The sequence below is a fragment of the Podarcis raffonei genome, chromosome 1 (assembly GCF_027172205.1).
Source record: "Podarcis raffonei isolate rPodRaf1 chromosome 1, rPodRaf1.pri, whole genome shotgun sequence".
In the NCBI taxonomy this organism is placed as follows: Eukaryota; Metazoa; Chordata; class Lepidosauria; order Squamata; family Lacertidae; genus Podarcis; species Podarcis raffonei.
In genome coordinates, this window is record NC_070602.1 from 33,710,409 (window position 1) to 33,725,272 (window position 14,864).

Sequence of the window (14,864 nt, forward strand, 5' to 3'; positions counted from 1 at the left end):
TATAATAAGATACAGCAAACCTGAAATGAGATTAGGAAAATGATTTTCCAGAAATTGTGGGTGACTTAACTTCCCAGTATTATTCTCTGATGAAGTAGCTTCAGAATTTTGAAAACATGACAATGTTATACTTACTGCAGAGTGAAGCCCCCCACCCCTCCAAGTTCCAAGTGTATATCTGGGTGGCAGTGCGTTATGAAACATTGCAGATATCTCCCAGGACCATTTTTAAAAGCATGTTATCTTGAAGAATAAGAAGCATCATTTCCCTACTTACTTGCACTCTTTACCTAAAATGTGCATTTGCCAAGTGGGTGCATGACAAGAGTTACAGTGGGGAGGGAATCAAACTGCAAGACAGCCAATCCATTTAAAAAACATACAGAAAAACACACACACACATGGGAGACCACACCTGCATAACAGCATAGTTCCACATCCAAATCAAGGTAAAGGAAAAGGTTCATAATAACCCAAACTGAAATTTGCCACTGTAGATAAGTAGATGTTGTTCACAGATGGATATCTGTGTGGCAGATTCCCCTGGCATTGCAAAAGTAGGCAAAGCACTCTGTTGCTTTAACATGGGAATGTAGCTCCTTCCCCACCTCCTTGAATTTTATTTTATTTAGAACAAAATCTAAACGGTTTAAGCAAAAAAACAGCCCACAAGTGAACATAAACTACATTTGAGATAGTGACCTTCTAGTGCTAGTGAATGTGCACATGCCTGTATTTTGTGCTGTATTTGCATGTCAGAGTGAAGCCACATGATAAGCACTTGTATCAAAAGCATTCTGTATGAAACCTTTCGGTTGCTTCTGCGCTGACAGAGAATTCTCATTACATTATGATACTGCTCCAAATAAAAATTTCCATACCTCCCCACATTTTTTTATATAAAAAAAACCTACCATCTGTTCAAAGATCTTTATAGTGCATTGCAGGGGGCTTACTAAATATAAATAGACACAGCAGTGGAAAGGAAATGCTTAAAATTATGCATTAAGGTTGTTTGCTGATTGCTTTCACCAAGTTGTTTACTTCTGTCTTACCCGTGTCAATGAAATGAGCAATAAAGCCACATATGCTTGAGGATAAATATACCTATATATACATGCATTATCCAGGTTTCTATAATGGATGTCATCACAGTATTCTGCTCCATATAGCAAATGGAAGAACTTAAGTTCTTTGTTTACCATTGTCTTAATTTTCATTCCTTCCCGCTGTTGCCTCCCGTATCTTGAATTCTATATTGTAAAAGATCTGTCTTCGTGGTGTTACTCTGTAAGGTGCCATGCATATTCATAGTGCTGTATAAATTAATAATAATAATTCTATGCACAAATTGGGACGCGGGTGGCACTGTGGTCTAAACCACTGAGCCTAGGGCTTGCCGATCAGAAGGTCGGCAGTTTGAATCCCCACAACAGGGTAAGCTCCCATTGCTCTGTCCCAGCTCCTGCTAACCTAGCAGTTCAAAAGCCCACCAGTGCAAGTAGATAAATGGGTACCGCTTCGGCGGGAAGGTACATGGCATTTCCGTGTGCTGCTCTGGTTTTGCCAGAAGCAGCTTAGTCATGCTGGCCACATGACCCAGAAAAACTGTCTGCGGACAAAGGCTGGCTCCCTCAGCCAGTAAAGTGAAATGAGTGCTGCAACCGCAGACTCGTCCGCGACTGTCAGGGGTCCTTTACCTTTACCTTTTTTATGCACAAATTAGATTTTTAGCATTTATCTAAATGAGTGCTTTAGGTTTGTCCAGATGTTTAAATGCTGTAATACTACCCCCCCACACACACACCCGGCCAACTGATTAAAATAGCATTGCTGGGGAAAGCTGTTTACAAGTATTCAGTTTGGTGCAGTGTTAAGAGAGAGCAATGGGTTGTATTGAATGGGTAGTAAGGGTTCCATCACCAGAATGGAGATGAAAGCAATTTTTGGATATTCCCACTCTGCCTTGCAGCCCGACCCTGCAAACTGTTAGTGATTCTCCCTTCCCCTTTACTTCCCAGGACCATCCGGAGCTGAAAATTGTTTTCCTCTTCGTTACACTAGATAGAAGCCTACCATCAGCTGAATAATGCTGTTGGCTACAACCCTATGTCTTTTGCTATGTAAAATGCCATGTCTAGGGATGGTTTCTCTCTCTCTCTCTCTCTCTCTCTCTCTCTCTCTCTCTCTGTGTGTGTGTGTGTGTGTGTGTCTGTGTGTCACTCACTCTTATCTTGTGTCACTTACCCCAACATTTTTTTAAAAAAATCCATTAGTTATAGTACAGTGCCATTGGTGTTGGAAAAAGGAGCGGGTGAGAGAATAGGCTGAAGGAGAGGGCCCATAATGCACAGTGATATGCACACACAAAATGAGCAGGAAAGAGCCATAGCACATCTTTTGTATGCAGGAGGACCCAGGTTCAACTTCTACCATCTCCAGGTAGGACTGGAAAATATCCCAGTCTGAAACCCTGGAGTGTTCAAAATTCTGAACTAGATATTTGGAAAAAGGCAGTTTATGCTTGTATGAGTTGACATCACAGTGCAGAATGCTACAAAAGCAATCTTCAGTTCACTTTTTTATTTTGTTTGTTTGTTTGTTGTTCATTAAATTTGTATACTGCCCAGACCCATAGATCTCAGGGTGGTTCACAACATAACATTACAGTATAAAAAACACAAAATAAGCAATAAATATAAAATAAAGACAACCCAATAATCCCCTCTCCCACAACACATTTAACGCATTAGATGTCAGTCAGCCCAAGGCTTGGTAAAAGAGGCACATTTTCGCCTGACATCTAAAGGTGTATAATGAAGGTGCCAGCCAAACCTCCCTGGGCAGAGCATACCACAAACAGGGAGCCGCTGCAAAAAGGCCCATTCTTGTGTTGCCACTCTCTGAGCCTCTCGTGGAGGAGGCACACACAAACATGCCTCAGAGGATGATCTTGGGGTCTGAGTAGGTCCATATGGAGAGAGGTGGTCCTTCAGGTATTTATCAATCTATTGATATGTCATAGCTGTAGGAGAACCTAGATCAGTTCAAATGCATTCCGGGTTAGCGCCATCGCCTAATGGCGGATTCCCTCCGAGCTCCGGAGGGAATCGGCTCAGCAGGGGTCGGGTCCTGCCGCGGCGGCTACGCGGGGACCCTCAGAAACCACAGGCGCTGAAGCCTGTGGACCTGGTGACTCGGCGGGCACCATTTGCGCCCCCCCGACCCGCGAAGGAGCCTTTTTAAAGGCTCCGGAACGGGGGACGGAGAGCGGTGCGGTGCTGTGAGTCGACTGCTTCCCCTGCTGAGTGAAGCCACATGCCATGGACGGAGAGCGCTGACTTCTTTCTCTGAACATTTGGATTAAAAGCAACAACCCGTGAGTAATTACGGAAATTGGACTTAAAAGGGAAATTTTCTTTGGGAATTAGGCATGACCGGGTAAGGTGTAAAGAGGAAGTCCGCCTACCCGCCTTGTAAACATCGTAAAGCAAGGATTTTACAACTAAGGTTGTGAGAATACCTTTCTTCTTTGTGGATAAAAGCAATTAACTCCACGTTTTGGCAATTTAAGTGATTGTGCTGGAGGATAAGAGCTAACATTGAGAACGGAATTCACCCTTCCCCCAAGACCCGGGAGCGATCGGTGAGAGAGCCTGCGGAAGAGATATAAAGACTTTGACAGCTGTCAAACTAGCTGTCAAAGTTGGGAAAAAAGGAGAACTTTGTTTCTGCTGTCTTTGCTGGTTACATTCATTACAATTTGGTAACAAATTGTTAAAAATAAAGAAGAAAAGGTTAACTTGACTTTTGGGTCGGAACTGGAAGATACTAAGAAACTAGAACCCCTCTAGAGGGGGTTTAGGACATTACAAAAATGGCTGTAAGTGGAAAAACACTGGCTGAACTGGAGAGGACTTTTTTTCTCTTGGGAAAGTTGCAGGAACAGAGTGATGTTTTGGCTACAAATGTTACAATACTGAATGGAGCAGTAAACAAAGTTGCTGAGCCTGGGAGGGACTTGACTCAAGTTTTTGCAGCGGAACAGGAAAGTTTTGCAGTTGACTTAAAAATTCTTGCAGCCGAACAAGAAAAGAAATTTGAGAAATCTGAGAATGTGATGAAAGAGGAACATGATGATTTGAAGGAAAAAGAAGGAGGAGCTATAATGCCACAGATGATTGAGGAGAGCCAGAGGCCGGTTAAGATGGATATAAAGGAAAATAAGATCAGGATGATGAAAATTTGGTTTGAATTGAAGAAGGGAGAATGGAGAGATCTCTCTATGTGGAGATCTGAAGACTTATGGAATACAAACCTGGCTAAAGTGGAAACTGGAGCTTTTGGGACATTTGGACTTAAGAGAAGTAAGAAACAAGATTTTGGCTCCATTTTTAAATATGGAGGCCTGGCTGGAAGAAACATGGACCTTACTGGGACAGAGCTCCTTCGAGATTTGGAGTTTAATATAAAGGACTATCAAAAAAACCGGCAAAGAGGAATTGAGAGAGAATTGAGAGCCTCGGACGTGAGGTCGCCAGGCTGACTACAGATGGACTGATGGACTTTTGTTGGGGTTCGAAACCGGGAAAGGGGGTGGTGGGGCTTTGGGAATCCAAAGGGTGTATAACTATATTCTGTTTCATTTAATTTGGTTTTGCCACTAACATAAAAATGGGGATTTTGGGGAAGGGAATTGGGGCCGACCTTAGAAAAAGACCTTTAAGAATAAGTATTGACGTATAAAGATTGAGGTTTATAAGTTAAAATTGGTTAACTAAAATGATGGGGCTGATCTTAGAAAAAGATTTTTAAGAATAAGTATTGATGTATAAAGATTGAGATTTATAAGTTAAAACTGAATTAGAGAATATAAGGTAAAGTTTGGGGACAAGAACTTGTTGAGCTAAAAATTGGAACTGGAATACAAGAAGGGGAGGTGTGGGGAAGTCAAGGAAATTGGTTATTGACAGTAAGAAATGTAAATTTTATGTGTTTTTAATTGTATTTTTTTATGTTTTTCTTTTTTTTTTGAAAATTCCAATAAATATCTTTAAAAAAAACCAAATGCATTTGACAGGACTACAACAAAGTATTTATGAGCTAGGCATTAAATGTTGGTGTGTTTGTTTTGAAAAAAAAGTCTAAATGTCTGCGCACATCCTAAAAAAATGGATTTAATCAAATACCAAAGTTTTTGTTTCTTTATTGTGCTGCTTGGCATTTGGCACAGTGGTTTTAATCATCATCATCAAGTCCGTATGAGGCTGCTAAACTGGAGGTTGTATTGGAATCTAGGCAGAAGTCTGCCTCACATTGCATGGCAACAATAAAGGAACAGTTATTAATATCTACATATGCCTCCCGAATGTTAGCATAAACAAAAGCTCCTGCCAAGTACGGTGTCTGATCTCGCAAACAGCTCCCTAATGCAATAACCCTCCAACTCTGAAGGTTGGGCCTATCCTTTCTATTGTTTAGGTTGCTTGAAATCGCTTCCTGACAATCCATTTTTCTTAGCCAAACTGTTTTAAATAAATTTCTGCCATGCTATCTTTGGGTGAGCCCTCACAAGGCAGCTCAAAGTGAAAAACGCTCAAAAGAAAGCAGCTGATCAACAATACATGAAAACAACATCAGATAAAATCAAATGCAGAGGACCAACAAAACACAGTAACAACAAACGTGGCCAAATAAACAAGTCTTCAGGGGCCACTTAAACTTTGGCTGCAAAGAACTAGGGCCTCCTGGGGGGCAGTGTTTAGTAATTGCTGTTCTGTGCTACAGAAATATATCAAGAATTGGCTTAAAGCTCTATTGCAGTAGAGTAGACTCTATTGAGTACAGCAATGACGTTACAGCCTAAGTGCAGTGACCAAGTAAAGATCAACGTTTTAACAGAAAGTCTCCTTAGAGTTATGCCACGTCACGGTCTATAGAATCTTGTCAAATGTGACTCACGTCCAATTTATGTACTAATTCTACCACCCATTCTTGGTCCTTGCATGCTAGAGGCCAGGGACTTCTCTCTTGCTATATATAGATAATTTAACATAACACAGTATTCATAACAATGCTGATTGCTGCTGTTAATAGTCACTACTTAACCTTACATAGTTTTGAGCTTTGCAGAGATCTGTCATACTTGCATCTCATTGCCTTTGGGCCTAAAGTTAACATTTTCTTCTCTCTTCTTGTGTTCATGCACACATTACATCTATCTTTGCAAACTGACAGCAATGTTTCATTCATCGGATGAGTGAGTTCTAGTCCATGAAAGTTTATGACACAATAACACTAAATTAGAAAAATCAATTCTGCCTCGTGATATTACCAAGGCTTTAACATGCTAATTTTCATATTCTTTGTATGAGTTGTTAGAATTGAACTTTTTATATTATCCAAAGACAGCACAAGAATATATGTATTATTTGCTTCCAAACTTTTATGAACTGTGGGGAATTGGTACGGGGGGGGGGGGAGGGAGGTGCACAGACTGTGGGGAGATAAATTGCAGGGGAATCTATAGCAACCTTCCGTTCACCTGTTTTTTGAAATTCAGCTCCCCCATAACTTCCCTAGTGTAAATAAATGGTTTCACGTAGGTTTATCCTTAGCTACAAATTACTGAAACTGGGCTACTGCCTAAGTGTTTGCTTTTTCTGATTGATTTGAAGAGGAATTCAAACAGAAGGTCTAGCTAAAAGTTAAAAAGTGTGTGCAGTTCATGAAAGTACCGTATGCCTGACTGAAGACAGTTACAGGTGCCCACATTTAAACAAAGAAGTGCATTTAGGAGATCCAGTCTGGTTTGTCATCTTCTGAATGTGTATTTTTGAAAGTGGTTATAGTTTTTACGATCTCTCAAACTTTCAATAGAACCTATGGATATATCATAGTTCCTGTGTCATCTTTGGGAAATTGCTGTCATAGTTTACAAAATCAGGACAGTGCTTTAAGGCCTTGTATTTTGTTTTGATGCAGCTGTTAGTTTTGGTGGTGAAATTCCTCTTGATGGCAACCAGGAGGAGTACTGCTACTCCCCAGTAAACCCCTCCCTGCAAACTTGCAAAAAAAAAAAAAAAATCACTGAAATAGCCCTCAAGATTTGCTTCTTTTGAATAGGCATTGAATTGGAGGGAGGGTTTTTTTTTTGTTGAAACCTATAACATCATTTGTGCAGTGATGTGTTATGTGCACCACAACACGTTGTTAATAATGGCTTTTTCCGACTTGTTAAAAGATCATTAAAATATCGTCAGTAATTCACATTTTGTTTGTTACATTCTCTTAATTTGATCTCCTTCTGTATATCTTTTCATTATGTGAACATATCGTTCCTAGTATTATGCTCTTGCATTGCACTGCAAAAGCTACCCCCTTCTTCACTGATGAACTTCAACATGGCATTTATATTGGGCAAATATACATAGCATGGGTAAACAGAGAATCCAGATTAGAGAATTCTCCAAAGGTGACAGTTAAGTGTTTTGCTATGTATTGATGTAGGAAATAATTGCATATTAAACTCTGTGCCTGTCTTCTGAGAAGTAAGTCCAATTGAGTTAAATGGGGAGTTACTTTTAGGTAAGTGTACATAGCAGCAGTGGGGAATCTTTGGCCTGCGGGCTTAATTATACACTCCAGTCTCTCCAAATAACTTGCAAGGCCATTTTCTTTAGACCACATCCACTTGGGTAATGGTATCTGCTGCCACCTATCAATCTCTTGTGCCACTCTGTGTTTAAATCACAATTTTTATAGATTTCCATCTGACCATGGCACTTCCTACTTCAATTTCTCCTTCCATCACCACTTTCTGTGTGGCATGGGTTTATTTTGGAGGTCCCTTCGGCAGCATTTAAAAATGGTACTCTTCACAGTGTCTGGTATCTGTTGCTAAGATTATTACTGGGACACTCTGGACACTGTGATTTACTTCTGGCCTTCCTTTGCATGACCAGCTTGAAATCAAGGTGGACTCCAAAGGAAGAATTGGGACCATGCTTAGAACTTCTAAGGAAAAACTATGTATTCTTCCTAATGACGGAGTGGATCCAGTTCTCCACCAGTGTGTAGGAGTGCGGCCTTAAGCTATGAACATTTTGAGTCCTCCTTAAGAAATTGGTACCACTGTGGGTACCAAAAGTATAATAGAATTTGAGAGTGTGAGGGATAGACCATCAATTAAAGAGATTGTGTTTGGATTATCAAGAAATTACTCAAGGGGCATTTATACTTGGTGGGCGGGGCAGAGATTAAAATGTGATTACGGTAAATAGTTCATATAGTGAGTTTTAAAAAACAAATTATTTTCCCCAAATATGCCTCCTTTTCTCAGTTAATTTGGCCTAGCTGCAGCTGTGACATAAAACCCCTAAACTATCTCTGTAAAAATATAAGGGGTATAGAAGGTTATAGAACTGGTTACTCATGTTTTGTGATGTAATTATTAACTGTTTTTTCTATTGTCATTCAGCAGTGTTAAGTGTTTTGTAGTGCTGGGTAATAATGAAATTATATTTTGTTTATTTTGCAGAGAATGCAGAATCTATCGATCTAAAGCAGTTTTTTGACCTACATTTTTCACATATATATTACATCTTCTTTGAAAATTTTGTGACTATTGAAATTAGTCTTAAACAGAAAGGTAAGAATTTTTATTAAAATGTTTGACTTTGATTTTAATTTTTACATTTTGCATACATGTCATTAGAATTACCAGCCAGTGCTTCAGTTTCTTCTGCAGTGTGCTGGTTCTGATAGGTTCAAAGTTTTTAACTTGGTTTACTAAAAAGAAGTAAAATAAACATGCTAAACTCTATCACTCTCTAGAGCAGGGGTATCCATTGTGATATCTTCTAGATGCTGCAGCCCCAGCCAGTGGTCAGGAATGATGGTGGTCGGATAGAGGACAACATATTGGCGGCCCCTTCTCTTGGGCATCAGGAATATTTACGATGCAAGTTATCTAAATTTGCCTTGGGAAATTTTCCCTGTTCAAAATTTTGGAAAACCCACAACACCAAACTATATTATTAGATGTTCCGGTGATTCATTGTTTCGGCTGCTGCAGTGCATTCTGCATGGGGCGGCCCTTGAAGACAGTCCACAAACTGTAGCTGGTGCAGAATGCAGTTATCAGGTTACTTACTGGTGCCACAAAATGAAACCATGTGTCGCTGCCTAGCTGATTTAAAGAGTTGAGTCCGGCCTATAAAGTCCTTAACAGCTTGGGACCCCAGCATTTGAAAGAGTACATCTCCTGCTAACCTGTGCCTTAAGGTGTGAAGGACAGGCTCTGTTTGTAGTTCCATCAACAGTAGTTTGTTGTGTGATGCTGTGGAGGAGTGCCTTCTCCCTTATGACCCTCTGGAACTCCCTCCACTGGATATATGGGCATATCTCATGTTATCTATTTTTATATGTCATGAAAATATATTTCTGCATTCAAGACTCTGGAGATGGCTGATTTCAATTATTTTTTTTCTGCATAACTGTTTTATGGTAAAAATAATTTGTTTTATGATTTTGTATTTGTGTTGAATTTTAATGACATATTTGTGTACCCGCCCACCCTGTGCCTGTGGGTTGAAGGACGGGTTATAAATATGATAAATTTCTCCCTATTAGGCAGCTGGGTAAAATAACATAAATTTCAAAACGGCAATAGTTTATTATTACAGAACTGTAGTTATTTTCACTATCTTTAGTTGTTGAAAACAATCCTGTTTTTGAATTTAGGTCACAAGTCACAGAGAGAAGAACTAGATGCAATACTTTTTATTTTTGAGGTAAGATTCTTCCAATGTAGAAATTCTGTTGTCGTCTAGGTCTTTTATTCTGATCACATTTTTTATACATGTTCTTGTAACGCAAGTGGTAGCGTGTAAAAGTTAAGCTGGAAAGTCAAGAATTAGTCTCTGATGAAGGGATAGTTAGCTGGACTCTTAGCACTCCTTGTCAATATGGCCAGTAGTCAGGGATAATGAATTGTAGTGCAGCAACACTACATGGGCTCTTCATCCCTGCTTTAACGATTTCATAAAATCCATTTGTGGATTTTAATTACCTGTTGGGTTTTTTTTATTTTTTAGTAGTAGTAAAATCATAGAATTCCATAGGTGGGATCATAAGGGTCATCTACTCCACCTCCTGCGATGCAGGAATCTTTTGCTCAACATGGGGCTCAAACCCACGATCCTGAGGTTGTCTCGTCTTATGCTCTACTGAATGAGCTGTCCCAACTACAAGTAGGACTCAGTCAAATGGCAGAAGGTAGAAGACGTTGGGGGTGGTTTTCATTGACCGTAAACAAGAAAACTGCTTTTAAGTATCCAGAAGGACTTTTGATTAGGTTTCATGTTACATACCCCTTAACACATACACCAAACTGACATTTATTAAAATTTCTCTTCCTCCCACCTTTCTAAAGAAAACCTACCAAATTCAGTTTAGAATTATATAACTCATCTGTCCCAAACAAAGATCTGTTCATTCAGAAGGTATACACGATAATAAATCCTTGATAACTGATTTCAACTAATTCCAAGGAAGTGATATATTTGATATAATTCTATGTCATATTGTAAACAGCTGCTAATTCAGATTGGAGAGGAGTCTTAAGTGCCATGCAGTGTGTGGGTACTTAAAACTAGGGCTGCGAGGAGTCCCAAATTCTTCTGTTCTTTGAATTTTAGTCATGATTGCCAACTGTTCAGACTTCAAACAATTGAAAAAGGCACATGTAGAGCTTCCTCCCTTGTTTGCAGCTTGGTCTGCATAGCTGGAACTTCCAAATTTGATGTTTGATATAGACATCAGCTAAGGATTTTTGGTGCCATTCTTTAAATTAAACCAATGAAGCTGTGTCAGCTTTGATCATTTCACAAAAGAAAACTGAGTCAATAGTAATTTGAAGTGCCAATTTGTCTCCACTTCTCAGGTGACGTTAGAATATCCCATACAGACACTTGTTGGCTGGGGATAAGAAATTTCAGTGCAGCATTTTTGTAATTCCAAAGCACATTTCTTTTATGGCAGCATTGTTCTTGCTTGAATTTGTTAGCAGCTGAAGTGGATGTCTAATGCCAACAAGAGGGAAAAAAATCTGAAATGGAAAAAGTAGTTGGAAAACTTGTGAATATCTGATCTGAAAGCCCTGAGGTCCTGTAATTAAAGTCCTGTAATGAAAACCTGGGCCACCTTCAGTTACCTTAAGACAATACATAAATGTGTTAAATGATGTAACATAAAATTATGCAAACTAGTTATTTATTTGTTTGTATAAATTATACATTATAAATAAATAAATACCTTTAAATTCACTATATTTTAAACACTTTGTTAACTCTTTGAAATAAGGACAAAAGTATCCCTTAGGGAAGTTTGGGAGCCATTTTTGGCTTATTTACAGAATCAGTGCAAAGAATTGGACTCACTAGTAGGTTTTGAGTAATCATTTACAATTACCAAAATTTACACAAATTATAAGTTAAAATATAAAAAAGGAGCAAAAAGGAAATATGCAGGAAATAATATTATTTTGAAATAAACCAGAGAAGGAGGCTGAGGGAAGTCCAGGGGGAATGGGGAAATTTTGGAATTATGTTATTTGTTATGATGTAATGATGTTACATGTAATTATGTAATTATGATGTAATTATGTTATTTGTTATGATGACACCTGGCTTGAGTGCAGTACATGTGAAAAGGATCTAGGAGTCTTGGTTGACCACAAACTTGACATGAGCCAACAGTGTGACGCGGCAGCTAAAAAAGCCAATGCAATTCTGGGCTGCATCAATAGGAGTATAGCATCTAGATCAAGGGAAGTAATAGTGCCACTGTATTCTGCTCTGGTCAGACCTCATCTGGAGTACTGTGTCCAGTTCTGGGCACCACAGTTCAAGAAGGACACTGACAAACTGGAACGTGTCCAGAGGAGGGCAACCAAAATGGTCAAAGGCCTGGAAACGATGCCTTATGAGGAACGGCTAAGGGAGCTGGGCATGTTTAGCCTGGAGAAGAGGAGGTTAAGGGGTGATATGATAGCCATGTTCAAATATATAAAAGGATGTCACATAGAGGAGGGAGAAAGGTTGTTTTCTGCTGCTCCAGTGAAGCGGACACGGAGCAATGGATCCAAACTACAAGAAAGAAGATTCCACCTAAACATTAGGAAGAACTTCCTGACAGTAAGAGCTGTTCAACAGTGGAATTTGCTGCCAAGGAGTGTGGTGGAGTCTCCTTCTTTGGAGGTCTTTAAGCAGAGGCTTGACAACCATATGTCAGGAGTGCTCTGATGGTGTTTCCTGCTTGGCAGGGGGTTGGACTCGATGGCCCTTGTGGTCTATTCCAACTCTATGATTCTATGATTCTAATATTGGAAAAAAATGGAAAACTTATTAAAAAATAGTTTTAAAAGAATCATTGTATTTTAAACACTGTTAACCCTTCTTGTCACAATAGATTATTTTGTTTTCACTTCTAGTGATGGTGGTCTTCTGAATTTTATTATCTTTGAAAGTTTAAAAATACCTGTTTCTAACAGTCTTTTATTGATAATTTTAATATTTTGTTTTTATTTTGTAATCCTCATAGAGGTTTTATTTCAATGAAGCTAAATAAGCATTTTTTTAAATAAGTAAATGATGCCTGATAGCAGCCATTGTGCCCTAATGATTGCTCTACGTATTTATTGACTTCTGCTTTTGTAGAAAATTTTACAACTTCTTCCAGAAAGAATTCATCAAAGATGGCAGTTTCACAGTATTGGTATGTATTGGTAATATGGTAATGACACTATCATTTTTATTAATGTAATCAGTATTCTCAAGCATCAAACAAATGCTAACACTGCTTTATACAGTGTTATCTGCTGTCACGTCTAATTAGTGCTCTTGCAGAGAAAAATATAAATGTCATGGATTGAAGGAGGAGTGGCTGAATTGATGGCCTGGGAGCTAGACCAGACCTCAAAGTAAAATTATCCAGCCCCTGGCATTTTGATAAACTTTAATTAGGGTCTGATTTAAAAAGTTTGATCACTGTGTTTCAGTTGTAGGGGGAAGAAATATTTGCATGTTCCAAGAATTAGAGATATCTTACATCTCTTGTAAAATTAGTGATGTAAAACATCTCATTTTGGATTTTATATCTAATGCTGCACTGTGCCTGAGGGCTTATCCTCCATGACTGCAACAGAAATGTGGACACTTCTAGTTTGTGGGGCAAAATGCACTTCTGATCCACATGAGAAACAGAGCCGCAATACAGAAGTTGGCCATCTGGGGCTTAGCGTACCCAATTCAAAATGTTTCTTTTGTTTTGTCACTGATTAAGATAAGTTAAGGAAAATTCCATGCGTTTGCTACTTTGCTAACTCACGCACACATTAGTATGTAAAATTGCTAGCAAATGCTGCATATATTAGTCATGTTTGATGCCTCTGCATAGCGTGTCACAAAGGCACAATGAATTCATTAATTGATGGGAAATTCATGATTGGAATTGAAATTAAAATATAATTAACATACATATACTTTAAATTATAAACAACATGAATTATGCATGTTTTGTACTCCCACAGAATCCATCCAACGCTGCAGTGTCTTCTTTAATTTTTTTGATGGCAAACTAGCTATTACTTTTGCTGAATGTGATAATTGAAATTATTTTATTGTTTGTATGGAGAAAAGTATAGGTCCAGTTTGATTAAATGGATAGAGAAGGTGAACTTTTCTCACTTCTGGCATTAAGCTTGTTGCCAGAGGGCTTGAAGGCTCACCAAGAATAATCAAGAGTTTGCCAAGGACTTGTTCTGAAGACTTTATTAAGTCCGACCGAGGGCTCTCACACCTTAAGATGGCAATGAAACAACAAATACTGAATGTGTGGTTTTTCTTTTCAGGATTAATTTTAAAGAAATTACTTCACACAGGGAATTCTTTAAAGGTATGACTGATAACCTTCTTGTTTTTTCTTCGTCGAAGAAGGGGAGGGAGGTAAATAGTATTTCTAATGTTGGGCCAAATCTTTAGAAAGCTATTTAAAAGTGTCTCATTGACTGTAATTGGATTAATCTAAGAGTTGTATCAGCACCGGGCTCAGGTTGAAATTGTTGAAATTGTAAATGTTGAAATTGTAAAAGTTGCCTGTAAATGTGAAATTAAAACCTTTTATCACCTTGTTCTTCAAGATTCGTCGCGAAGGTGTACGTCTCTTCCTCTTGTGGTTGCAAGCACTTCAGAATAATTGTAGTAAAGAACAGCTATGTATGTTTTCTTGTTTAATTCCTGGATTTCCATCACCGCAGTCTGAACACGGGCCTCGAACACTAGATAATCTCATTAATCCTGTGCTCAGTGTTCAAGAAAGTAAGTATGTAATGGTCATATGCAGACAGTATATTTGTGGTTAGTTGTTGGCACCCGACTGCCTCAAAAGACAGTGAAGTGTGCCTCCAGGGGTGAAGTCAAACCACTGTGTTAGCAGCACAGAAGTGACCCCCCCCCCCGGGTGCAAGCCTGGGCAGTATGTATGGACGTCCTGGGCTGCCAGACAACAAGCCTCCACTTTTGGCCTCGCTGGTGTGGCCAAAGGAAAGCAGAGCAATACTTTGACACCAGCTTGGCTGCAGCAGTTGCCAGAAAGAGGTGTACAAGGCACCATCCAACCATCTTAGGGACTCCACTCCAGATTTGTGTAGGGTTTGCTCCTTAGCCTTTACTTCTCCTGAAGATGTCGCACAAGGCATCAGAGCTTTCCTTCTCCTGGGTGGGCTACCTTCCCATGTTGATGAGCCCCATCTGCCCCTCACTTCCCTCTACAGCATGTGCAGAAACTGCCTTCTTGACCATGGG

At 39.2% G+C, this 14,864-nt stretch overlaps 1 protein-coding gene across 15 annotated transcripts in view; it reads left to right on the forward strand.

The window, feature by feature from the left end:
* The window catches only part of RALGAPA1 (Ral GTPase activating protein catalytic subunit alpha 1), a 128,231-nt gene that overhangs the window by 8,017 nt on the left and 105,350 nt on the right, over positions 1 to 14,864 (forward strand). For all 15 annotated transcript variants that reach the window (XR_008329315.1, XM_053380229.1, XM_053380224.1 and 12 more), the window contains exons 2-6: positions 8,540 to 8,650; positions 9,745 to 9,794; positions 12,720 to 12,777; positions 13,913 to 13,956; positions 14,201 to 14,378. Coding sequence is in view for 14 of the 15 variants with exons in the window: in XM_053380229.1 (XP_053236204.1) it covers positions 8,540 to 8,650; positions 9,745 to 9,794; positions 12,720 to 12,777; positions 13,913 to 13,956; positions 14,201 to 14,378 (441 nt within the window). In the remaining variant the exon portion in view is untranslated. The remainder of the gene's footprint in view (positions 1 to 8,539; positions 8,651 to 9,744; positions 9,795 to 12,719; positions 12,778 to 13,912; positions 13,957 to 14,200; positions 14,379 to 14,864) is intronic.